The sequence below is a fragment of the Palaemon carinicauda genome, chromosome 31 (assembly GCF_036898095.1).
Source record: "Palaemon carinicauda isolate YSFRI2023 chromosome 31, ASM3689809v2, whole genome shotgun sequence".
NCBI lineage: Eukaryota > Metazoa > Arthropoda > Malacostraca > Decapoda > Palaemonidae > Palaemon > Palaemon carinicauda.
The window spans coordinates 84,239,314-84,265,081 of NC_090755.1; the positions used below are offsets into that span (position 1 = coordinate 84,239,314).

General features: G+C 40.0%; 1 protein-coding gene across 1 annotated transcript in view; it reads left to right on the plus strand.

Moving 5' to 3' along the window:
- The window catches only part of LOC137624597 (transient receptor potential cation channel subfamily A member 1-like), a 51,866-nt gene that overhangs the window by 974 nt on the left and 25,124 nt on the right, over nucleotides 1–25,768 (plus strand). The window contains exons 2-5 of the mRNA XM_068355551.1: nucleotides 7,685–7,775; nucleotides 19,141–20,874; nucleotides 21,045–21,259; nucleotides 23,471–23,744. Coding sequence (XP_068211652.1) covers nucleotides 7,685–7,775; nucleotides 19,141–20,874; nucleotides 21,045–21,259; nucleotides 23,471–23,744 — 2,314 coding nt within the window. The remainder of the gene's footprint in view (nucleotides 1–7,684; nucleotides 7,776–19,140; nucleotides 20,875–21,044; nucleotides 21,260–23,470; nucleotides 23,745–25,768) is intronic.

The window sequence follows — 25,768 nt, forward strand, 5'->3', positions numbered from 1 at the left end:
ATTACAGCGACCAAAGAAACTACGGAGTCTGAGCGGGACTCGAACCCCAGTTGGCGTTCACAAGTCGGGGACGTTACCACCATTTATTATTATTGTTATTATTATTATTATTATTATTATTATTATTATTATTATTATTATTATCATCATCCAAGCTACAACCCTAGTTGGAAAAGCAAGATGCTATAAGCCCAGGGGCTCTAATAGGGAAAAATAAGGAAATAAGGAAATAAATAAATGAAGAGAACAAATTAACAATAAATCATTCTAAAAAAAGTAACAACATCAAAACAGACATGTCATATATAAACTATTAACAACATCAAAAACAGATATGTCATATATAAACTATAAAAAGACTCATGTCCGCCTGGTCATCATAAAAACATTTGCTGCAACTTTGAACTTTTGAAGTTCTACTGATTCAACTCCCCTTTTAGGAAGATCATTCCACAACTTGGTAACAGCTGGAATAAAACTTTTAGAGTGCTGTGTAGTATTGAGCCTCACGATGGAGAAGGCCTGGTTATTAGGACATCGTTGTGGTTTGGTGTCGGTTGGTTGGGAGCAAGGCCAATATATATTGGCCTTGGTTGGGACTTGGGACTATAGTCACGGTCCAGATATAGACCTTGGGACTAGTGTTGGCGTTGACCTTGACCGCTTGACCGTTTGGGGTTTGGACTATCCCATTTTGCCCAGATACCATCTCTTTTGGCATTTTAGTTGCCTCAGCTGCTGTGATTATTTATTTCATTCTAAAGATTTTTGCATTAATTGGTTTATTATTATTAGGATGAAAGAATTAACGCCTTTCTAAATTATTATACTTTGGAAGTTGAAATATGCAATTGTAGAACATCAGGAAGTTCGATATTGTAGCTTACCTCTAATTATTTAGATTTGAATTTCTAATATTTTAGGAAATAATAATAATCGTTGATATATATTAAAAAAAAAACTACTATTTCCTAAGAGTGATTTTCTCTTCAACCAGATCAATTTTGTTTTTCTAAATGAAACTTTTTTCTATTCTATATGGAAAACCCACCTATAGAAAATACAAGTACCAATGTGGAACATTTATTTGAACTATGTGTGAAATTGTAAATGGGGAAAGATAATGATTTTGTTGAATAGAAATGCAAGGATTGTTTTCACAAAAAAAAAAAGAAAAAAGTTTTACTTCATAGCTTTGAGCCCGGAATTTAAGCCTCCAGATAAATTTATTGCTGAAAGGGATACTAAGATTGGTAAAATTGTATATAAGAAGAAAAAAAATAAAGATGAGCTGAGAAGTGACTAAGAAAACTGTGCTTAAGTCGTTCACTTAAAATTAGATGAAATATGAAGAAATTTGAATCGTTCGAAGTTGATTCTAAAATTGACATCAATAAAAATATGAAATTATATGTAACGTTGATGATGTCTGCTTCTAAAATGGATAAAGTAACTTAAGCAGATATAGTTATTGAAAAAAAATCATGTAATATTGGTTTGAAAACCTTCAAATAACAAAACTTGAGAAAAGGATATGAGTCCTGGTATCCTATTGACAACGTCCCTGTCTGGCGATCTATTCGACTGGGGTTCAACTCCCGCTCAAGCTAGATAGTTTCTTGTAGTGTCTGCAACCTCACCATCCTTGTGAGCTAAGGATATGGGGTTTAGGGGGAGCCTATAGGTCTAACTGCTGAGTCATCACCAGCCATTGCCTGGCCATACATAAGTCTTTTATAGTTTATATATCTAATATCTGTTTTAATGTTAATGTTTTTAAATTATTTTATTTTAGTTTTTCATTACTTCTTATATTGTTTATTTATTTCCTTATTTCCTTTCCTCACTGAGCTATTTTCCCTGTTGGAGCCCTTGGGCTTATATCATCTTGCTTTTCCAACTAGGGTTGTAGCTTAGCTAGTAATAATAATAATAATAATAATAATAATAATAATAATAATAGCTTGGGTAGAGAGGGGCTTGGTCACTGATCATATGCATATATGATCAGTCTCTTAAGGTATAATCCTACTAGGACATTTTCACTATCCCTTACCTCTGGTATTTACGAGTCACCTTTAAACCAAGGTCAGGACTCGTGACCTGTAATGTTAATAGAAAGAGTGGCAATGAAATCCGTAATTTATTAAAAGTAAATTCCGAAATTTGAAGGCGTTGGAAGATGATGAGTGGGGAAGTATGGAATCAGGGTTGCCAGGTTGGCCTTTTTCAGGCCAAAAACCTAAAATTTGGCCTTTGCAAAATTGGTTGGCCTTTAGCAATATCATGAACAAAGGGTGCCCTTAAATGCTATATTTTTGGCCTTTTTTTTACCAATGAGTTGGCCTTTTAAAGCTGTAGTTGATTAGAAATTGGCCTTTTCTCATTTGGAAAACCTGGCAACACTGTATGGAATTAAAAGCTCAACATAGAGACGAGTAGCGAAATCGAACCGAGGCCCTTTACATCAATAGGCGTAGGAGGAGATGATGATGATGATGAAGTTATTCATGTTAATGCTGATCAAGTTATGTCTCGAAGGAGCACGTAGGCTATCACTGGCGTGACTAAGGCATATATCCTAAAGATCTTGGACGTGACTAAAATCCTAAGCTAACTTGCTTTTATTGTTAGAGTAATGGTTTTATTAATGAAGAATGCAAGTTCAAAATGATGGCATGAAGTGTCTGTGGATATTAGCTGGGTGGTCATATAACAAAGTGAATATAGAGTAAGCCTATTTCTGATTTCAATTGTTTTAAGGCTGAAAGACAAGATTTGGGCTTATAGCATAATAATAATAATAATAATAATAATAATAATATGAATTCAAAATACATATTGCAAAGCCTTAGGGGTGAATATAACAAGCAGCCACAAATGCTGACTTATCATACAACTGTTAATATTTTAAATTCAAAATGTCCTGTACAAATATAAATAGAAATCTCATCGTTTAGGTAGTGTGGTTCATTGAACGTCACAAATACTTAATATGAAAATTAGAGTAATGGTTTTGTAGGACACTGTGAAACAAAATAGCATTTTCAATGGCCTTGCATTAGCCTACTTCATAAATGTACACTCATGTTTGAAGGACCGAATCCCCTTGAAAATATTGTTCAATCAAACCCTTGTTTATCTTTATTAATCATTACCAAGTTTTTAAAACCTTATCTCGTGAAGCTAATGGCTGATATCATTGATATGGACAATCACCTCCCCCGAAAAAAAAAGTTTATAAGAGGAAATAACGTTTAAAGTGATTCTTGAAAGTTTCGAATAGGAAGAAATATACAGATTAAAAGTGGGATAATATCTCCTATTATTATTATTATTATTATTATTATTATTATTATTATTATTATTACTTGCTAAGCTACAATCCTAGTTGGAAAATCAGGATGCTATAAGCCGGGGGCTGCAACAGGGAAAATAGCCCAGTGAGGAAAGGAAACAAGGAAATATAAAATATTCTAAGAATAGTAACAACATTAAAATATTTCCTATATAAACTAGAAAGCCATTCTGGAAATGCAGACCTCCGCCACGGCAGCTTATTTCTCGAAACCGGCTTGCCTTTCCTTGAATCAATTTAGACCTTGTAGACGTATTTGAAGTCTGTGTGATAACTAGTGCGAACTTTAGGTTAAGGTTAGAGTGAATTCGGTCAACCTTATGCTCGACCTTGACCTTTGACTTAGGACTTTCTAAATTGAATCACTTTCACGTCTCAACACAACAATCCCTCCTTGAAAATTTCATTACTGAGTAAAATTGTGGCCAGGAAGTAGTTCACAAACAAACAAACGGACTAACAGGGGCGAAAACATAACCTCCTCTCAACTTCGTTGACGGAGATAATAAAAAACAGCATCTGGAGTAGTTATATAAGATAATCATTATACAACCCCCCCCCCCCCCCAAGCACACCAGGCCCACCCACCATCATGAAAATATCAGACAGGAGTTATAGTTTTGTTTCTGTGAATTAAGATTGAATAATTGTCTATTTTTCACTGAATTTTACATTATTCATTTTAACCATCATCCGCTCAGAAGGTTTTTAGTTGTTTCATATATTAAATTTTCAGTTTATGATGGTCAAGTACAGAATGTTTAGACGTAGGCCTATCATTTACAAATGTCATATGGTCGATATTTCCCCACGATAATCTTGATTTTGAAGAACCTAACATGCGTTTATTTGCCTAATTTGAGTATATTTTATTCTCTTAAGCTCATTGGTTTAAATTTTGGAAACGGACAGAATGCAACACATATACTGTATAAATTCAAAAATATCTCGCTTGAGGGTACACTTGGGCACACTATTCTATCGTATTTCTCTTCCTCTTTTTTTGTTAGTTTTCATAGTTTATATAGGAGATATTTATTCTAATGTTGATACTGTTCTTAAAATATTTATTTTTCCTTGTTTCCTATCCTCGCTGGGCTATTTTCCCTGCTGGAGCCCCTGGGTTTATAGCATCCTGCTTTCCATCTAGGGTTGTCGCTTAGCAAGTAATAATAATAATAATAATAATAATAATAATAATAATAATAATAAAAGAAGAGCAAGAAACTGCTAATAGACTAGAGGCATCGTAATTGAAGAGTATTTTAGTAATGGAAATGTCATAAAAGCATCGTTTTTTGATAAGGAAGGAACCATTATGGAGGAGATAATTTAGAATGCAATCAAATATAGCCAAGGTCTTGTAGGCCTATATATTGTATAAATGAATATGGAATTTTACACTTTGATTCAAATAAGAAATCACTTCAAAGATGTCTTTGAACACAAGCTGGTTACAATTCAGAGACATTCCCCGAAAATCATGTCAAAATTTCCCCAAAAACCTTAAAAATTTCCCCGTTTCCTCATAATTCTAATAATCAATGGGTAAGGGAAACTATATACCTCATTAACATAGAAAGAAGACTTACAAATAATCTGGAAGTATATATTTTGATTATGTACGGAAAAGCAGGATGCTATAAGCCCGGGGGCTCCAGCAGGGAAAATAGCCCAGTGAGGAAAGGAAACAAGAAAAAAATATATTTTAAAAACAGTAAAACATTGAAATAAATATTTCCTATCAAATCTAAAAACTAACAAAACAAGAGGAAGAGAAACTAGATAGAACAGTGTGCCCGAGTGTACCCTCAAGCAAGAGAACTCTAACCCAAGACAGTGGAAGACCATGATACAGAGACTATGGCAATACCCAAGACTAGAGAACAATGGTTTGATTTTGGAGTGTCTTTCTTCTAGAAGAGCTGCTTACCATAGTTAAAGGGTCTCTTCTACCCTTACCAAGAGGAAAGTAGCCACTGAACAATTACAGTGCAGTAGTTAACCCCTTGAGAGAAGAGCATTTAATGTTTTAGAAATCTTGTAGAAGAATTTTATTGGAAGGAGACGTATATCAAAGAAAGTCTATTGCCCAGTATATGCAATTACAACTAAGATTGTATTTATTGGATGCCCTTCTGGTGACTGACCATGGCTTAAAACATTTTTCGGCAACACTCCATGTAAATTTACTAAATTATTAGTTAATAGATTTTGAGATAAAAGAAATAATTTGTTCTCAAAACTAAATTTCCCACAATTTCAACCCAAATTCCCCATTTCCCCACCATAAACCCAAATTTCCCGAATCTGGAGAAAATTCCCCATATCTGGCAACATTGACTAAGGAGTGAACAGTCAACTTAGGGACAAAATTAGGAAGGTAATTTTTTTGCTTCAGTCCTATCTGTGGGAAAATTTCTGTTAATATCTTCACTTATCCCATTTTATGTAAGCTTTCTTTGATATTTAAATCCAAAATACCCACTTCTTGTCACAAGTTTAAGTTTGTTGAGGAATATCCCATAGTCTCAACAACCAGAATTCTCAACACAATTTTCAATAATGTCTTAGAACTTATCATTTCACTGTATGTCATTTCACCATTTATGTTATTTTTCTTCGGTTTTATTGTATTACAATTTAGAAATAGTATAGCCTTCAAACAGTGCCTTTATCCAAATCCACGGAAGCTCACTGCCTAGCGATCTGTTGGTGGGGAGTTCGAGACATGCTTAAGCCTGATAATTTCCTGCAGTGCTTGCAACATCACTAGCCATTAATCTCTGCAATTGCCTTAATTTTTTATGGTTGTTTAAAGGCCACTCATTAATGGTAGAGGCAAAGGACAGTGGTGATGCCCTAGCTAGCAGGCCAATGCTCTAGCTAGCAGGCCAATACCCTTGCTAGCAGGATAGTGCTCTACCTAGCAGGCCAATACCCTAGCTAGCAGGCCAGTGTTCTACCTAGCTGGCCAATACCCTGGCTAGCAGGTCAATGCTCTAGCCGGCAGGCCAGTGCTCTAACTAGCAGGCCAATACCCTGGCTAGCAGGTCAATGCCCTAGCCAGCAGGCCAGTGCTCTAGCTAGCAGGCCAATACCCTGGCTAGCAGGTCAATGCTCTAGCTGGCAGGCCAATGCTCTAACTAGCAGGCCAATACCCTGGCTAGCAGGTCAATGCTCTAGCCGGCAGGCCAGTGCTCTAGCTAGCAGGCCAATACCCTGGCTAGCAGGTCAATGCTCTAGCCGGCAGGCCAGTGCTCTAGCTAGCAGGCCAATACCCTAGCTAGCAGGACAATGCCCTAGAGACTGACCATATACTGTACACATATGACCAGCACCAAAGCTGCCTCTTCAGTCAAGCTAGTGTCCAGGCAATGGCTGTAAAAATATAAAACAGTACAAGAAAGGATTTGTAAAAAATAAGGTAAAATTATAGAACAGTACAAGAAATGATTTGTAAAAAATAAGGTAAAATTATAGAACAGTACAAGAAATTATTTGTAGAAAATAAGATAAAATTATAGAACAGTACAAGAAATTATTTGTAGAAAATAAGATAAAATTGTAGAACAGTACAAGAAATTATTTGTAGAAAATAAGATAAAATTATAGAACAGTACAAGAAATTATTTGTAGAAAATAAGATAAAATTATATAACAGTACAAGAAATGATTTGTAAAAAATAAGGTGAAATTATAGAACAGTACAAGAGATGATTTGTAGAAAATAAGGTAAAATTATAGAACAGTACAAGAGATGATTTGTAGAAAATAAGGTAAAATTATAGAACAGTACAATAATTGATTTTTAGAAAATAAGACTGCAATGTATTTTGTGGTGTTTTGAAGATTTTTGACGATGATTCCTAGCGGAAATCTGCAGTTTTTGAGTTATGGGGGTTGACTACCATAACTGAAAAGCCATAGGAGTATGGGTTTGTGCTAGGTATCAATACAATTACATTCGAACACTTTAAACTATACTGCATACCATTCTAATTGTATATTTGAATTAACTTTTTTAAACTTTGTGGCTTCCGTCGGTCATCATCGTAAAAAAAGTCATCGTATAAAAAAACAGTTACCGTAATGAAAACCCATTAAAAAAAAGCTGTTACCGTAATGAAAACCCATTAATAGTAATGAAACACTATCAAAACCCTTAAGGAACAGTGAAAGAACTTTATAATGGAAGCTCATGTCTTATCATATAGTGCTCTTGTTCTGGAAATAGAATGACTTTTTTTCTATCCTTGAAAATTGTGTAATGGGCTAATGTAAAGTTTAGTTTTAAATGTATTCAATCTGATCTTTTCTCATCAGAAGTTGAATTTGATCCTGCTGCTCTCAAGAAAAGTACTTCGAGAGGTTCGTCCTATGTCCGATCGGATTCCGTCAACGAACGATATGCAAGGTAGGGTTTGCAGCGAGTATTGTACCGTTATGATTTCATGATTACATATGTCTGCATGTCATTATTATTATTATTATTATTACTATCCAAGCTACAACCCTAATTGGAAAAGCTGGATGCTATAAGCCCAGGGGCTCCAATAGGGAAAAATAGCCCAGTGAAGAAAGGAAATATGGAAATAAATACCCGGTAACTGAAGAGAACAAATTAACAATATATCATTCTAAAAAAAGTAATGTCAAAAGAGATATGTCATATATAAACTATTAACAACGTCAAAAACAAATATGTCATATATAAACTATAAAAAGACTCATGTCCGCCGGGTCAACAAAAAAGCATTTGCTCCAACTTTGAACTTTTGAAGTTCTACTGATTCAACAACCCGATAAAGCTTGAATATCTAATTAAATACTGCGTACTGCTGTCTCAGAACTATTTGAAAAATTATGAATATCCTTCAACTGTTAGAAATGGTAAAGATGAAGTTTGTTAAGTAGATTTTCAAGATACGTACTTTAATTAACCCTTTTACCCCCAAAGGACGTATTGTACTGGTACATTTCACAAAAGCCATCCCTTTACCCCCATGGACGTACCGGTACGTCCTTGCAAAAAAATGCTATAAAAATTTTTCATTTCATATTTTTGATATTTTTTTGGAGAAAATTCAGGCATTTTCCAAGAGAATGAGACCAACCTGACCTCTCTATGACAAAAATTAAGGCTGTTAGAGCAATTTAAAAAAATATATACTGCAAAATGTGCTGGGGAAAAAATAACCCCCGGGGGGTTAAGGGTTGGAAATTTCCAAATAGCCTGGGGGTAAAAGGGTTAACAAATAGCTAGTGGCCTTATTTCTTAGGTGCTGATATTTTCTTAGGCAGAGGTTTAACAGGGCAATGAAATGAATGCTATTCATAATTGTTCTACGCGGTTAATAATCACCTGTTAGGTGTATATGATGATTAAAATGTCTAATAAGCAATTGAAAAAGACCAGTAATTTATCAGGTTTGGATTGCATTACAAAGACTTTGATGGTGAATGAATTCATTTACTTTTTCATTAATTCATAAGTCTTTTTATAGTTTATTAATGAAAGATCTATTTTAATGTTATAACAGTTCTTGGAATGTTATTTTGGTTGTTCATTACTTCTCGTGCAGTTTATTTCCTTTCCTCACTGGACTAATTTTTTCCTATTGGAGCCCTTGGACATATAGCTTCCTGCTTTTCCAACTACAGTTGTAACTTATAATAATAATGATAGTAATAATAACTACTGTAATTAATTTGTGCTGTCATTCCAAGAAATTTTATTTTTAACTTCCCCAACCCTGCTAAAGAGTGAGGCCATTAGGTCAGAACGAAACAACCTGATTTACTGGTTGTGGCTAGACTTTTATTTGTTCTTGCACGGATGCAAAATCATGTCCTCTCATAGGAGTATGTTTTCAGTGTAGCTGGAACTTGACTGTATAACAAGGTGTCTATAGTTACTGGCAGGTGATGGCAGGAACCCCCCACCCCCCCCACCTGCATACACAGTAGCAGCTGCTTAGTACAGACTTCCATCACCCTCAACTGCCTATTTTAATTTTCAATTTTAAATATAAAACTTACCCGCTTGTTATATATGAATGGCTAAAGTCTCTTGACGCCCCGGCAGAAAATTCAAAATCTCGCGGCTATCGCAGATATGCCAGGTGTACACTAGCGCCCTCGCGGTACTACAGGTAGAACTATACAAAATCCTTCAGATCTTCTCCTGCCGCCATTGCTGGCTGTACTATTGGAAATTTTCTCTCGCTTTATTACTCTGTTTGGACGTTATTTGGTGATGTACTGTACTACGTGTTTTGAGTTTGGGGCTTTCGCTTAATTGATTTCTATTTCATTTACTCTTGAAATCTTTTTGTTTGGGGTTATATTAAATAATTTAACCTTTGTTTTATGTTTTCGGTCTCTCTTAACTTTTCATTATGGCCAACCCCTCCCCTGTAATTCGGAAGTGTGTTAAAGGTTGTCGTATTCGACTTCCAAAGGCTTCTGTAGATCCGCATAATATTTGCATTAAATGTAGGGGAAAATCATGTTCTTTTGGGGATCGGTGTGATGAATGCGTTGCATTAACCGATAATGAATGGATAACATAACGTTATATTAAGAGATTAGAGAGGGACAGGGTTAGGCGCAGTTCATCACGCTCTATTGATTTAACCTTGCCTAATGTCATTGATCCTATTCCTTCCCCTGTAGTGGTAGATCAACAACCGAAGGAACCTTCTATGAAGGATATGTTTACCGCTATTCAGGCTCTCGGTGAAAGAGTTGAGTCTTTAGCGGCGAATAGAAATCAGATTTTATCCAAAATCAATGTATTGAAAAATCGTGACTCTGAAGGAAATGTGAAAAGTGTTTCGAATGTGTTCAGTGTTGTGGAGGGTGCGTCTGCACAATCTTGTCGTTCGCCCAGCTTACGACCTCTTTCAAGCTCCAGAACCCATGGGAGAAGTAATGTCGGACGGCAAAAGGGAACGAGAGGCTTTCATCAATCGTACAGACGACCCCTCGAGCGTTCCTGCTGCCGTAGCACAGGTCGCTCGCCCTCATCATAGAAAAGATGAGGTTGGTGCGTTATCACCCTCCTCCAATGAAGGTTCGGGTAGTGAGGCCTGGCGTCACGCGTCCAGACCGCTCAAAAGAAAGTCGCTCGCGGTCGTTCAATGTCACGAATCGCCTATGCATCGACCAGGCTGTAGTACTTGGGATACAGCTGAGCGTTTCCCTTCCCCTGACGCTTGCACACCTGCGAAACGCTCTGACCGTGGTGTAGTTGGCGATGTGTTACAGTCCGATTCAGAACTTTCGCCTGTTGCTGATGTGACGATTCATGCTCCGCCGCTTCCGTCAGACTGGCTTTCGTCACCCGAAAGTGGGAAGCGTGGTGATAGTGATATAGAAGACGATCTCCCTTTAGAAAAGGAGTCAAATATAGGCGATCCTAAGTGGTCTATGCTTTTGGGCATGAAACAACAGCTCTCGTCGTTAATGCGGTCTTATCAACCTGCGGTTGGCAGTGCGGTTGGGCATCAGTCTTTGGACCCGTTGTCACACAGGCGGCCTGTTGTCTCTGGTGCTGACGTGTTATTGCACTGGCGATCTCCCATTCGCAGTGCTCAACGGCAGGTTAATTTAGATGAGTCTCATCAGGGAGCTGTTGCCAAACAAAAATCAACTTACGAACGCTACGAGGAACGGCGGCGGCGACAAGTGGACGCAATGCGTCACCGTAACGGCTCTCGGCAGTCGACTCATGATGCGATGGAGCGTCAGCGTCAACAGCAAGTGGACGCTAGGCATCCACGCGACGGCTCTCGCCAGTTTACTCATGACGGCATAGAGCGTCAGCGTCAACAGCTAGCGTCCCGTCCGCGCGATGGCACACGGCAGTTGACCCTTGACGCCTAGCGTCAGTCCATTCATGGCGTCAAACACCAGTCAACCTCGACCTCTCCGCTTCAGTTGAAAGCTGTTCCCCAAACTACAGGCGAGTTTAAACGAAAGACTAGTGATCGCCCAATAGAAGCAATTACTGAATATAGCAAGCGTTCTTATTCCAACATTGACTCTTCGGTTCAGGCTGCAGCAACAGCTGCACTGCCAGAAGATGAACCTGAGGAGGTTTCTGACATGGACGAACCATTAGAAGCTATTTCGGAAGAGGAAGAAGAGAAACATTATCAACATTCTGCAGATCTTAAGAAGTTGATGTTAATTTTCACAGGCCTTTTTCCAGACCACTTTACTCCTGTGGCTCCTCGTTCTCCCCCATCGGAATTTACCCTAGGGAAGGCTACTAAAGTGCCCATTTATACTAAGATGGTGCTCTCACGCTCTTCTAAACGAGCCTTGAAATTGATGGGTTCCTGGATGGATTCAAAGAGGACTCTTGGCAAAACGGCCTTTGCTTTTCCACCCGCAATATTGGCTTCCAAATCCAGTGTTTGGTACGAGACTGGGGAACTTCTGGGCTTGGGAGTTCCTGCCTCTGCCCAGGGAAATTTCTCGGGTCTGGTGGATTCTTCTTGTCATCTGGCCTTGACAAAAACGAAAGTATGGTGGTCAATGACAGAGTTTGACCATTTACTTAAAGGCTTGTTCAGGGCCTTTGAAGTTTTTAATTATCTAGACTGGTCATTGGGAGCCTTAAGCAAGAAGGTCTCTGAAATGAAAGGCACGGACACAAGTGGCCTTATTCAATTGATGTCCTTCATGGACAAGGGTGTGAGGGATGGCTCTACTGTAACGAGTTAGCTGCTTTTTTCACGGCTGGAGTGATTAAGAAGAGGGCTACTCTGTGTTCCTTTCTCTCAGCGGGAATCTCCCCTTACCAGAAATCGGAGTTACTATTCTCTCCTCTGTCATCTACTCTATTTCCACAAGAGTTGATAGGGGAAGTGGCCACTGCTCTCACCCAAAAGGCCACGCATGACCTAGTGGCCAATACGGCCAGGAAAGTTCTACCTTCTTCGTTTTCGTCCCGTAAACCAAAGGAAAGTACTTCTGGGGTACGACCTTCTTAGCCCTTTCGTGGTAAACCTACCGGAAGGGGTTCTTTCAGATCCGACGGGAGAAAACCTAAGAGGAGAGGAACCAAGACCGGCCGAGGTAGAGTCTGACTGCCCTATCCTTCAGACAGCAGTAGGTGCTAGGCTGATTTACTTCTGGAAGGCCTGAGAGAGGAATGGAGCGGACCCTTGGTCCGTCCAAGTGTTGAAGGAAGGATACAAAATCCCATTTCTATCAAATCCTCCACTAGTTACAGATCCAGTGGATCTTTCACCCAGATACAGGGAGGGACCAAAGAGGCAGGCCATGCGGCTTCAGATGTCTCTGTTACTAGAGAAGCGAGCAATAGCGAGAGTGCAAGATTTAACATCTCCGGGGTTTTACAACCGGCTTTTCTTATTTCCCAAGAGTTCAGGGGAATGGAGACCGGTTCTGGACGTTAGTGTTCTAAATGGTTACGTCCAGAACACGACGTTTACCATGGAGACTCAGAAGACGGTTCTGGCGGCGGTAAGGAAGGGCGATTGGATGGTCTCATTAGACCTCCAGGATGCTTACTTCCATATTCCAATACATCCCAGCTGCAGACGTTATCTGAGATTCATGTACGGAAACAAGGTCTTCCAATTTAGAGCCTTATGTTTCGGTCTCTGCACAACACCTCTATTGTTCACCAAGATCATGCTGAATGTGGCAAGCATGCTGCATTCAAGGAGAATCAGGGCCTCCCTGTACCTGGACAATTGGCTTATACGAGCCACCTCAGCCGATTGCTGTTTGAAGGACCTGAGAATGACATTGGAATTGACCAAGGAACTGGGACTCCTGGTGAGTTCGAAGAAATCGCAGCTGACTCCTTCCCAGGAGATTCTTTATTTGGGGATGGAGATTCACAGTCAGAGTTTTCAGGCTTTTCCGTCGCCTGTGAGGATACAAACAGCTCTCTTAAAACTTTAAGCTTTTATAAAGAAGGACCTCAGCTCAGTAAGGGAATGGATGAGCCTTTTGGGGACTCTCTCATCATTGGAGAAGTTCGTGACTCTGGGGAGGTTACATTTACGCCCCCTTCAGTTTCACCTCAATTGTCATTGAAAAAAAGGGGACAGTCTCGACAGGGAAAGCATTCCCATCACGGACTCCATAAAGTCACATCTTCAATGGTGGAACAGCGAGCACAGACTGAAGGAAGGCCTGTCTTTACATCAGAAGAGCCCAGACCTCGTGTTGTTTTCCGACGCCTCAAACTCGGGGTGGTGGGCAACATTAGGGAAGAAGGAGCTCTCGGGTCAGTGGACGATACAGCAAAAAACTCTCCACATAAACCAAAAGGAGCTTTTGGCAATACATCTGGCCCTCAAAGGCTTCGAAGAGCATATCCTAGGCAAAGTAGTCCAAATCAATGCGGACAGCACCACAGCCCTAGCTTATATAGCAAAGCAAGGAGGGATTTACTCATGGACTCTGTACGAGATAGCGAGACCTCTTCTCACATAGGCAGAAGAAAGGAAAGTGACACTTTTGACTCGTTTATTCAGGGGGTCAACAATGTAAGAGCGGACAGACTCAGCAGGAGGGATCAAGTTCTCCCCACAGAATGGATGTTACACCAAGAGGTCTGCAAGAGTCTGTGGCAGTTATGGGGTCGTCCTCTCGTAGATCTTTTTGCAACCGCAAAGACGAAGAGACTGGAGTGTTACTGTTCACCGGTACCGGATCCCAAAGCCATGCACATAGACGCTTTCCTAACGAATTGGTCACTCATGGAGGTGTATGCATTCCCTCCGTTCAAGATTCTTTACAAGGTGATACAGAAGTTCGTGTCCCACGAAGAAACCAGGATGACTCTGATAGCTCCGTTCTGGCTGTCAAGAAGCTAGTTTCCAGAGGTACTGGAATGGATGGTAGATTTCCCGAGAAGCCTTCCCTTAAGACCAGATCTTCTCAGACAACCTCACTTGGCTCGAAACCACCTAAACCTCCGAGCTCTACGTCTGACTGCCTTCAGACTATCGAAAAACTCGCTAGAGCTAGAGGCTTTTTGAAGAAGGCAGCCAAAGCTATTGCGAGAGCAAGGAGGTCTTCCACCATCAAGGTGTATCAGTCCAAGTGGGAGTTGTTCAGAGAATGGTGTAGAGCTAACTAGGTTTCTTCATCCAGTACCTCTTTAACTCAGATAGCAGATTTCTTCCTAGACCTCAGAAATAAACATAACTTCTCGTCCTCTACAATCAAAGGTTACAGAAGTATGTTGGCTACGGTTTTTAGGCACAGGAACTTAGACCTCTCCAATAGCCGCGAGATTTTGAATTTTCTGCCAGGGCGTCAAGAGCCTTTAGCCATTCTTATATAACCAGAGGGTAAGTATATTCAAAAATTTATTTTATTATGAAAATATAATTTTTCTTCTAGTTTTTTATTGACAAGGTATATTATTAAAGGTACTGAGAGAATTACCCTTGTGGCCTAACGTACTTCGCTAACCCCACCTGCAAAGGTACTAAAACATGGTGACATCCTTTTCACTTTGCAGTTAGAGGCCATCTGGTTTCTTCTCTTAGTGGAAGGCGTTTTTCGAGGCACTACACAGGAGCTGTTGTGATATCGGCGTAGATCCTTGTCCAGAAGGATGTCCTCTCCGACGAAAGGTAAGTCTGGGGTCTTGTCTCTCGGTCTTATGTGAATCTGTTGAAGGTAGAAGTCATCTTTGCTGCAGAACTGGCTTAAAAGGCAAGTTCCTTAGCTGCTGCTGGGGGTCAGGCAACCTTGGTGCCATTGCCCTTCTTATCATAGGAGCTTGTCTTAACCTTTTTATCTTCTTTATAGATGTAGCTACATCTGAGAGAAGGAATAGTGAAGGGGAACTCACTAAGTCCGAGTTTCTCGGGGCTGACGCGTCCCTGGGGCACAGCTGTGCAGAACAATTTGCTAAGACAGCGTTGTGCCTCTAGGATAGTTACCCCATAGGTAAATGTTCTGATGCAAAAAGAATTCTATGGCTTTAGCCCCAAATCGAGATAATTCCTCAAATTGCTTAAGGGCCCGTTCTTCCCTTAAATTTTCTGACACCACAAAGCCACGAGCAGGATTGGATTGCAGACATAGCTACTATCTATATGTTTGCCATCTCGGGACCTAAAACAATGGAGAGAAGGTTAGATAATTTATTGATTAGTACCGATGGAACCAGATTAGCAATATCAGCGTCAATAGGTAATGGACTCTGAAATGCACCAGAGTGTACTTAAAAACGTCTCTGGCGTGACACGGGTAAGGGCGGTAGCTTTGAGGACCTTCTGGCCTTAAAGTGACTTTTCTAACAATGAGACTTGAGTATTAACCCATTTACCCCCAGGCTATTTGGAACTTTCCAACCCTTAACCCCCAGCCGTTTTTTTTTTTTCAAGCACATTTTGCAATATATATTCTTTAAATTGCTTTAACAGCCTTAATTTTCGTCATAGAGAGGTCAGGTTGGTCTCATTCTTTTGGAAAATGCCTGAAGTTTCTCATAAAGTTATCAAAAATATGTAAAAAAAATGTAAATAGCAGTTTTTTTGCAAGGACGTACCAGTACATCCATGGGGGTAAAGGGATGAGTTTTGTGAAACGTACCAGTACGTCCATTTGGGGGTAAAAGGGTTAAGTAAGTTTAAAGTATCTTTAGTCTGTTTAGAAAGCACCACATCAAACCTGTGTCTGGAGCTATTAGATTGTGGGAAGATTGAATCAGTAGCTCACTGTCTGTTAGCGGTTTGCACGTGCGGGGACTCATCCAGTCCATCTAAACAATAAATGATGATCATAATCTTAATAAAGTGTTAGGCTTCTGAGCCTGATATCTGGACCTCGAGGAGGTACTGTATTACATAAACTGAGCTGGTGCTTGCCCACGCAGCGAGGCTCTCTGGAGAGTCATAAATAGTACAGTAATAACTTAATAGTCCAGTTGTTACACTTTTGGGATAATTGGCTGTTTCTCTTTTAACCATCACTTGCTTCTTAACTCTTCCTCGAACGTCTTTCTTTTCTCTTGTGTCATTCGTACTGTAACAGCAATAGGAGGCGGAGAAGGAACGGGAGTGAGTCCAACTCATTGCCTCTACCAACAGAGTGCAAGGCGGAAAAGTTGAAGTCTCTCAGAGCTCGGTTTACGAGGAGAGAGAGAATTCTCTGTATGATGCCACATAGTGCGCCTATGGCATGGGCCTGATCTATGACGTTTAAGGAAAGTAACCTCATCCGTGTCAGATGGAGGTGCGGCTCGTGGGAAGGGGGTAAAAGCTCTTTGTTACTTATCCATCCTTTGTACCTGCAAATAATGGTCTGAAACAGTGTTTTTTCATAGAATGCGTGACCTGGTATGAAGCATTATGAGCAGTAGGCCCAGAGCTAGTCTGTGGATGATCATGAACATTATTGGGTTTCCCCATTAGCGCAAGACATGTATTTGTTTTTAATGTAAGTTAAGGGTTTGTCATCATGAGCCCTAGCCGGATGTTTATAAAACTTGTGGGGAACTTTGAAATAATAGGGTGTCGATCTACCATGCCTTTGCGTTGATCGTAAACTAGCTTGTGAGGTTCTGGTAGGAGCATGATGTGCATTAGCATTGTTATATTCTGGAGGAATACTTTGTGTTAGAATATTGACACGTGATGTGTCGTCATTGCAGATTGGCATGACTACTTGATTTGTATTGTTGTCTTGCCCCATGCTTGGAGGAGTTTCATCACACGTCGAAACAGCGGCGCCTAGAGCTTCATCGGGCTGAACGATAAGCCTGGCTGTACCCCAAAAGGCGGTAGAGTTTGCCTTTATCTTACTCGATTTTCCCACTCTCATAGGCTTGGAAGGATAGGGCAGAACAAAAGAAATGCATGGTCTTTGTAAGGTTTGGGGTTGTGACTGTAGCGGAAGTGGTCCTAACCCCCATTGTTATAAACTGCTAAAGAGTCCTTAAGACTGTAGAGGAGCTCTGAGCTTAGGACCCCTGTAAGTATGAGGCAAGCATAATTCTTGAGAATGGGTTAGAGACTGAAAATAATTGCCGTACGACAATGCTGCTTCAGGACTATGGGGAAAAGCTGTCTCAACTTTAAGAGTTCCACAAACGGGAACATAAGTAGGCTTTCAACGAATGAATTGTATATGTTTCCAAGAGCGGAAAGGCTTTCTCTAAAAAATCCTTTACATGTTTACCCTTCGTAATCATGGTTACTAGGCTGTGACCTGGCTCATAGCACATGGCTACTGTAATCGGAGTGTTTTCTACAAGTGCCAGCTCAAGGTCCCATCGTGTATGGTCAACACTATCAAGATTTCTATGGCCGTCATCTTCTGTGATTAAAGTCTTGGAGGACTAACAACGCAAAATAATAGTTGAAAGCTTTCGTCGCAGAAAGGAACCTTCGTCTCTTACTCCTTTTGGGAGGAGACAAAGTAGGAGAGAAATCCCTTAGTTTCCTGGGACGAGAATAGTATCTCCCATTGGGAGAATGTCCACTACCTACAGTACCTACATGGTGATTTCATTGAACATCTCTTGTCTTGGCAATGATGCGGATCTACGTCTGCCTGGCTCATGAAAATGCCACAAGGGTAGCCATCCTGGCCTGGGCAAGAATGTAATCCCGAGTCTTACTAGACATAAAGCCCTCACTTGTAAATCACAGATAATGAATAGTAACACAAGTAACTGGGAATAAAGACAAGATACACAAGTCACAAGCACTAAACACTAGAAGGGTAAGCGAATTGAATGCAAGAGTCTCGATCAAAGAAAAGAAGTTGAGGTATGTCCTCTAAACTTCACAACCAGGAGTATTGTGTGGAAACAATCAAGCGTTTTGAGCAGCCTTCCTGGGCCGCGTATGCAGTGGTTGATGGCAACCAAGTATGACATAATCAATTTTCTTTGATTGTCTGGTCATAGATAATGAGACGAGGAGTAACCGATATAAATGACTAGGAAGTTTGTATCTGCGTAGAAATATTTAGCTTTTCACCCGAGATTCTTTCTAAGGTGATGGGAGGTGGACAGGATTTAAAGTTGTAAAGGTTGCTTATGAATGAGAGGCAAGGGACAGTGACAATGCCTTAGCAGGAAATATATCTATATAAGTGCCCAAGCCCCCGCTCCACCCAAGCCAGGACCAGGGAGGGGCTGGCAATGGCTGCTGATGATTCAGCAGTTAGAACTATAGGCTCCCTCAACAATTGCATTTTTAAAGAAATTTTTATTTTTATTGTTTTTGAGTTATACAAACCTGAGTCCTTTAAGTTTTACCTCCTGCCTCAACCATCTCATAAGTCACATGTGACAGACACAGTGGCTACTCAGTCTGTTGGCAACAGGCCAGAGTTTTCCCGCCAGCCGGCAGTAACTACCCACACCACCTTATAATTCTAACAACCGAGTTCCAGCTACGATGAAATCATATTCCCATTAAAAGACACTGGTTTGTATAGTTAGGAAAAACACTAATTACAGGTACTTTAAATTCTTATTTTATAAAAGTTTGTTATATTTATTAATATTTTACATATTTACTTTTCATAAAAGGTTTCTGAGATTACTTAATATATACACCGTAGAAGTGTTTTATCCCATACACAGATCCAATTTCTTATTACAGTATATATACATATAAGTTCAAGGGTTTGTGTGGACATTGAGGTATACAGTACTAGATATTAGAGCAGTGCTTTTGAAATTAGAGAATGGAGGAGGTATTTTTTATGTGAAGATGCTGTATTTTGTTTAATTGATTCATTTTTTTCTTCAATTATAGAGTTGCAGATGCAAGCAGTGCCCGGAAATACACGTTGCCCTTACTGGAAGCAACGGAAGAGGGAGATTATGAAACTGTGAAGCATTTGCTGAAACTTGCCACTGATGTAAACCAGAAAGATGAAGAAACTGGCTACACTGCCCTTCACATAGCCTGTAAAAATAACAGTTATGACATTGCTAAATTTCTGTTGGAAGAAGGTGCCGATTGCAATGCATCGGATAAAACAGAACAGACACCACTGCATCTTGCTGTGAAGAAGGACCACCATTTGTGCTGCCAGATTCTTCTAGATAATGAAAAACTAGAAATCAATGCGTACAACAGGACCCATGACACTGCCCTTCACCAAGCAGCAAAAGAAGGGAGATATACGTTATGTGGAATGTTATTGGAACACAAAAATTCAAAAGTGAATGCCAAGAATAAAAAGGGGATCACTCCTTTGCACTATGCTGCCCAAGAAAACCAGTGGGAAATAATTGAACTTCTTCTCGCCAAAAATGCTGATTGGAGTTGTAGCGATACTCATTCTTATTTAGCTTTACACTATGCAGCTCAGAAGGGGTTTCAGGACTGTTGTAGAGTTTTGATTAATAATGTGAGTGCGTCTGACAAAGACAAACAACTTAGGACATGCTTGAAAGATGGAAGGAGCCCATTAATGTTAGCTGCCAAAGGGGGACATCATAAATGCTGTGAGATAATGGGGTTTGGAAATATAAATGCCACTGACAAAGACAAAAACACTGCCCTTCACTTTGCAGCTCAAGGAGGATACGACTATACAGTCACTCAGTTGCTGGAAGCAGGTGCGGATCCAAATGCTCAAAATAAGAAATTAAGTGCTCCTGTTCTTGAAGCAGCTGGGAAAAAGAAATTTGGATGCTTGAAGATCCTTGCAGAAAAAGGTGCAAATTTGAGGGTTTTTGATAAATTACGGAAAAATGTTATGCATTACGCTGCTGAAAAAGATGCCATAGATGCTTTAACATTTCTCATGTCCTTCCAAGTTCTTATAGAACTCATTGATAAGAAAGACACCAACAATTGTTCACCACTGCATCTTGCTATCAAAAAGGGAGCAGATGAGTGTGCACTCCTGCTTTTAGAGAAAGGTGCTTCACCAATTGAACCGTGCTCAGGGGGATTGACTCCACTTCACCTAGCTGCTGATAAAGGAAGTACGAGTGTCTGTGAAGTCCTCCTCTCCAAGAAGGAAGTTCAGGTCAGCCAGGAGAATGACTCAAAGGTCACACCCCTGCACATGGCAGCTTTACACGGGTCGACAGATGTTTGTCAGATGCTGATCCGCAGAGGAGCCCGCCTGACTGCAGTTGATGCGGAGGGGAGAACTGCGCTTCACGTTGCATCAGCGGAGGGTCATGCAAATGTTGTTAAATTTCTTTCAAAAAAGGGACTATCGTCAAAGCTGAGAGATGATACAGGATCTTGCGCTCTTCATTTAGCAGCTGCCAAAGGGTCCATCAAATGTTGCGAAGTTCTCGTATCCTCTGCAAAGGTAACTTGTTGGGACTTAGACCAGAATGGAAACCTGCCAATGGATAGAGCTTTCAAGAAAAAGAGTAAAGACGGCAAATTAAGTCAAGAGGATCTTGATAAACATGATGAGGTGTTCAAATTTCTGCTGATGAATTTGTGTCATAAAATCAACCCAGATCGACAGCTTCGCATACATGAATATATGCACAAAGCTCTTGAAGATAGACGAATGTAAGACATCAACAAATGTTATGTTTTATATTGAACTGATGATATTAACTAGGCATGAAGCTTCTTTATATGGAATATCATCAAGTTATATAGATTCGAAGCAGTTATTAATGATTTTTACTTGAGTGATGTAAATGTATTAATTTTTCATTGTATCTTTTTCTTTGCAGTGTGGTCATTGAAGCCATTATAGATAGCTGTTGGTGGGAAGCTGGAATTTCAGGGGAGAATGGACACCATTGCATGAACTTCCGTGACCTGATTAAAGAATACCCAACCATAGCACTTAAGCTTCAAAATAAGTGTATCACATGTTGCAAGGAAAATGGTTCCAAAGTAACCTATGATTTCAGGCTCTTTGAAGACAATTACTATATTCCCTCAGGTGAGAGTACGTACTATTAACTTTGTCGTAGACTAAGCTTAGTCACCCGCAACCATGAAGCAATATCATGGATTAATTAAAATGTACATGTTGTAGTATAAAGTCTATAGTTATTGGATGTCACACATGGAAACCAATTATTAGAAATATTTAAGATTTCAGTAATCCAGTTGTGTAGTTTTTGCTTTGAAAGCTTTTCAATACAATATCTTGGTATTTGAAACACTTATCATGTTTGTATGAAATTGGAGCTTTTGTTTTGCATATACTGTACTGTAGTATTATTTAAATTATCCTGGTAATCATTAAGCTTTAACCATCCAAGCCTCCTGTAACAAAATCAATTTTCTACCCTCTTTGATCTTCCCATCTCTTGTGATGCCCAGTAGACCTGGTAAATGGCCTCACTGGGCAAACACACAACAGGTTATTACATCCCAAAAACTTCATATAATCGTTGTGGTGCTTTACCGGTGGACTGGCCTTTTCTGCTCTTGACTTGATTTAAGATTTAAATGGGTGATCTGGTAATAGAATTTAGAGTTTAAAGGTATATCTCTATCTGGTTTTGGAAATTAGGGTTGTAGCTTGGATAGTAATAATAATAATAATAATAATAATGGGTCCACGTGGGGACCGCGTAAGACACAAAAGGGGGGTCGGGGACACTAAGGGTTGCACTGGGTAAGGAGAGAGCGTCGAGATGTTATCACGACGCGACCAGAGAATTTACTGGAGATCGAGACCTGAGCAAGCATACTCTCTGACCTGGGGATAACCTCAGGGCGTGTTCCACTCCACCTGAGGTTACCCCTCATAGAAAACGGGACTAGGGTAAACTACACAAAACTCTGGTCGGTTGGGAGGAGATCCCAGATACTCCTAAGAAAGTAGTTCGAGGTAAGTATTGTTAGGAAAAATACAAATTACTTAAAATTTGTGATTTTAAAAGTATATCTCTATCTGGTTTTGGAAATTATGAGGTGCCAATGAGTTTCGAAAAAGACATGGTAGAAGTTAAGGTACCCAACTGTACTTCAAGTTATTGATGGGTAATTAATGTGAAAGTTTATAAGGATATTCGAAAGTGGCATGTAGTAAGATGAGTAAGCCTCTACTTTTAGCTTGTCATAACAGCATAGGTAATTTGGCATTTAGAATAGTGATTAAGAGTTTAAAATTCCTTAATTTAGGGTAGCTTTTATGTTATAAATCTAAATGTTAGGCAAGATTCATGGAGTCTTTTTTTTCTCAATAAAATCTATGTACTTTCTGGGCCCCATATTGAATAAGGTGATATATTGAATACCAATCTGTCCTGCCAGACTTAAAACTGTGTTAAATATCTTAATTGCCCTTACTGTACTAGTCTCATATTCTTTGTGTTTTGGTGTACTATATGCTTTTATACAGTTTGTTGTTATTTCTCATATTAAAATTTTAGGCTTCAACGTATTCTATAATGTAATAAATTATCCAGGTGTTTTCAAAGTTTAACATTTGGTCAGATTAAGTCAAAATTTAACCTAATATTATATTCTTGAGACTGACATTTTAACTGTCAACACCTACCAATTTTACTTTAATTTGTTCTTATATTCAGCGTGAACAAAATTGTTTCAAGTAAAAGAGGTCTGATTTCTACTCGTAAGTTAAATTCATATGATTGATGGTCTTCCCTGACTTGGAATGGACATAAAACAGAATGGATGTAAAAGGAAATTCATGTTAGATTTATTAGCTCATATATTTATTTGTTTGCTTTTATATTACATTCAGAACAAGATTTTCTCTTTTCTAATTGATTTTGTGCATATGAGAATCAAGATGGCATTTGGTAGAAAACATACTTCTGAGAAGGCTAACCAACATTAGTTCCAAAAATATTGTGGCTATCTTATGATTTAATTCAAGGAAACAAGGAAACAAACCGAGGTACAATTATATGGTATATTTGCATTTGAGAATGTAGCTCCTGTTAATTTTCCCCTCATTTATTATTATTATTATTATTATTATTATTATTATTATTATTATTATTATTATTATTACTACTAGCTAAGCTATAACCCTAGTGGAACAAGCAGGATAATATAAGCCCAAGGGGCTACAACAGGGAAAAATAGCCGAGTGATAAGGAAATAAGAAAATAAAGAAACTACAAGAAAAGTCTGTGGCATTATACTGATTATGTTTTTTATTATTGAACAGGAACGAAAACACTTGCCAAAAGTCCATTTCATCCCGTGACGCATGAGGTTCTGCCAAGGGCCACGTTATTCATTGAAGACGGTCTTGCGTGGAAACAGAAGCATCCCCTAACGTTGATGATAACTCACCAGCGCCACCAGTTGCTGCATCACCCATTAGTGAGGATGTGGCTGTGGAGGAAGTGGAGTTCGTATATTTTCATAATATTTCTAATACGTCTCATGATTGAAATCATGCTTGCGGTTTTCCTTGGCTGTTATATGGGTGTTGCTGTGTAAGTATTTATTATTATTATTATTATTATTATTATTATTATTATTACTTTTATTATTACTATTATTATTATTATTATTACTTGCTAAGCTACAACCCTAGTTGGAAAAGCAGAATCCTATTAGCCCGAGGGCTACAACAGGGAAAATAGTCAAGTGAGGAAAGGAAATAAGGAAACTACAAGAAAAGTAATTAACATTTAATACAAAATATTTTAAGAACATATATTTATGTTTTAGTGGTTTATCCTTTGTAAAGTCTGATATTTTAAGAATACATTTTTTTCAATATTAAACTTACCCGATAATCATGTAGCTGTCAACTCCGTTGCCCGACAGAATTCTACGGGAGGGATACGCCAGCTATCACTATACTAGAAGGGGGTGTACTCACCAGCGCCACCTGTGGCCAGGTACTACAGTACTTGTTGTTGACGCCACCTCACTTTTTCCTCTGTCGTGCTTCCGGCAAGACGTTCTGGGATACGCTTATGATTTTGAAGTATTGTTCACGGCTTTTGGTGAAGTATTTCTTCAAGATTTCAGCTTTCGCTATACTGGAAACCTTCATAATTAGCTTAGATAGCTCTTATTTGGTTTTTTGATTAATGGTTAACGATCTTTTTGCTTGATTTGGAATCCCCCTTGACTAACTCTTTGAATTCAAGATGTCTGACCTTTCACAAGCCCCACCCCATAGACGATGTAGGTCTTGTAATAGGCGTGTTCCGAAGGCCTCGGTTGATCCTCACACCGCTTGTTCTGACTGTAGGGAAAGACCCTGTCAGTTGGAAGATCGATGTGAGGAATGCGCCGGACTTTCGGAACTTGAATTTGTGCGATTCCTAAAATATTCAACCAAGTTAGAGAGAGAGAGGGTTAGGAGGAGTTCTTCTCGCTCTTCACTTTTTTCCTCACCACACGATCCTCAACCTTTTCCTCCCCCTGTAGTGGCTACCCCCGAACCTTCTATTTGTGCTCAACCTGATATGTCCGTTGTTTTGCGTGCCATTCAGGCCTTAGGAGACAAAGTGGAATCGGTGGTTAGTGACCATAAGTCTCTTATGGCAGAAGTCAAAGAACTTAAGGTCAAAAGTGCAGTGGGAGGTGATAGTGCCAGTGTTGTGCCGAGTACTAGTGTCAGTGCAGTGCCAAGTGCTAGTGTCAGTGTCAGTGTGGTGCGTGAGGGTACTTCTGTGCGTGCCAGTCGTCCTCCCAGTCCGGGACCTCTTGCAAGCTCCCAAGCCCAGGGGAGAAGCAATGTCGAAGGGCAAAAGGGTTCGGCAGGCCTTGATCGGCGCACAGAAGTATCCTCGGTTGTTGCGGGCGTGTCTAACAGAGACCGTCACTCCCACCCGCAGACGATTGAGCCCGTCTTTTACTCGTCTGCAGAAGAATTGTCAGGGAGGAAACGTTGGACTCAGGTCTCAAGACCTCTCAAACGCAAAGTCCAGACCTCAAGAGCTCTACAGCCTGGTTGCAGTCATTGGCTTAGCTCTGACTCTCCGCTGTCATCAGGTGACTGCACACCTCCTAAGAGAGGTAAGGTGTTGCCGCAACAGACCTCATCTTCTGTTCAGGCTTTACCTCAGCAGACCTTAGCGTCTGTCGACCCCAAGATGACTTTGTTGCAGTCCATGCAGTCACAGCTTGCGGTCTTAATGCGCGAGTGTCAGGCTGAGAAGGTTACACTTCCTCCTGCGATCGCTCCGCCTCGCCGCAGTCCAGTCTGCCAGGCGTACGATGTTGAGGTTCCTCAGGATACCTTACCGCGTACTGAGTTGCCAGTTACCAGCGGTGTGCAGCAACCTCCGCCTTCCTTAAGGCAACCTCAGCAATGGGAGCAGGAGTCTTACGCCTTTCTTCCTCCGCTTCCGCTTGCAGTTCCACCAGCGAGGCAGCAATCTCTTGAGGTACGACAACCTCTTCCATCCATGAGGCAGCCACCTCAGCTCTCGCTGCAGCGACCTCAACCCTCCTCAAGGCGAGAGCCTCAACTCCTCAGGCTAGCGCCTCAGGAACCTCA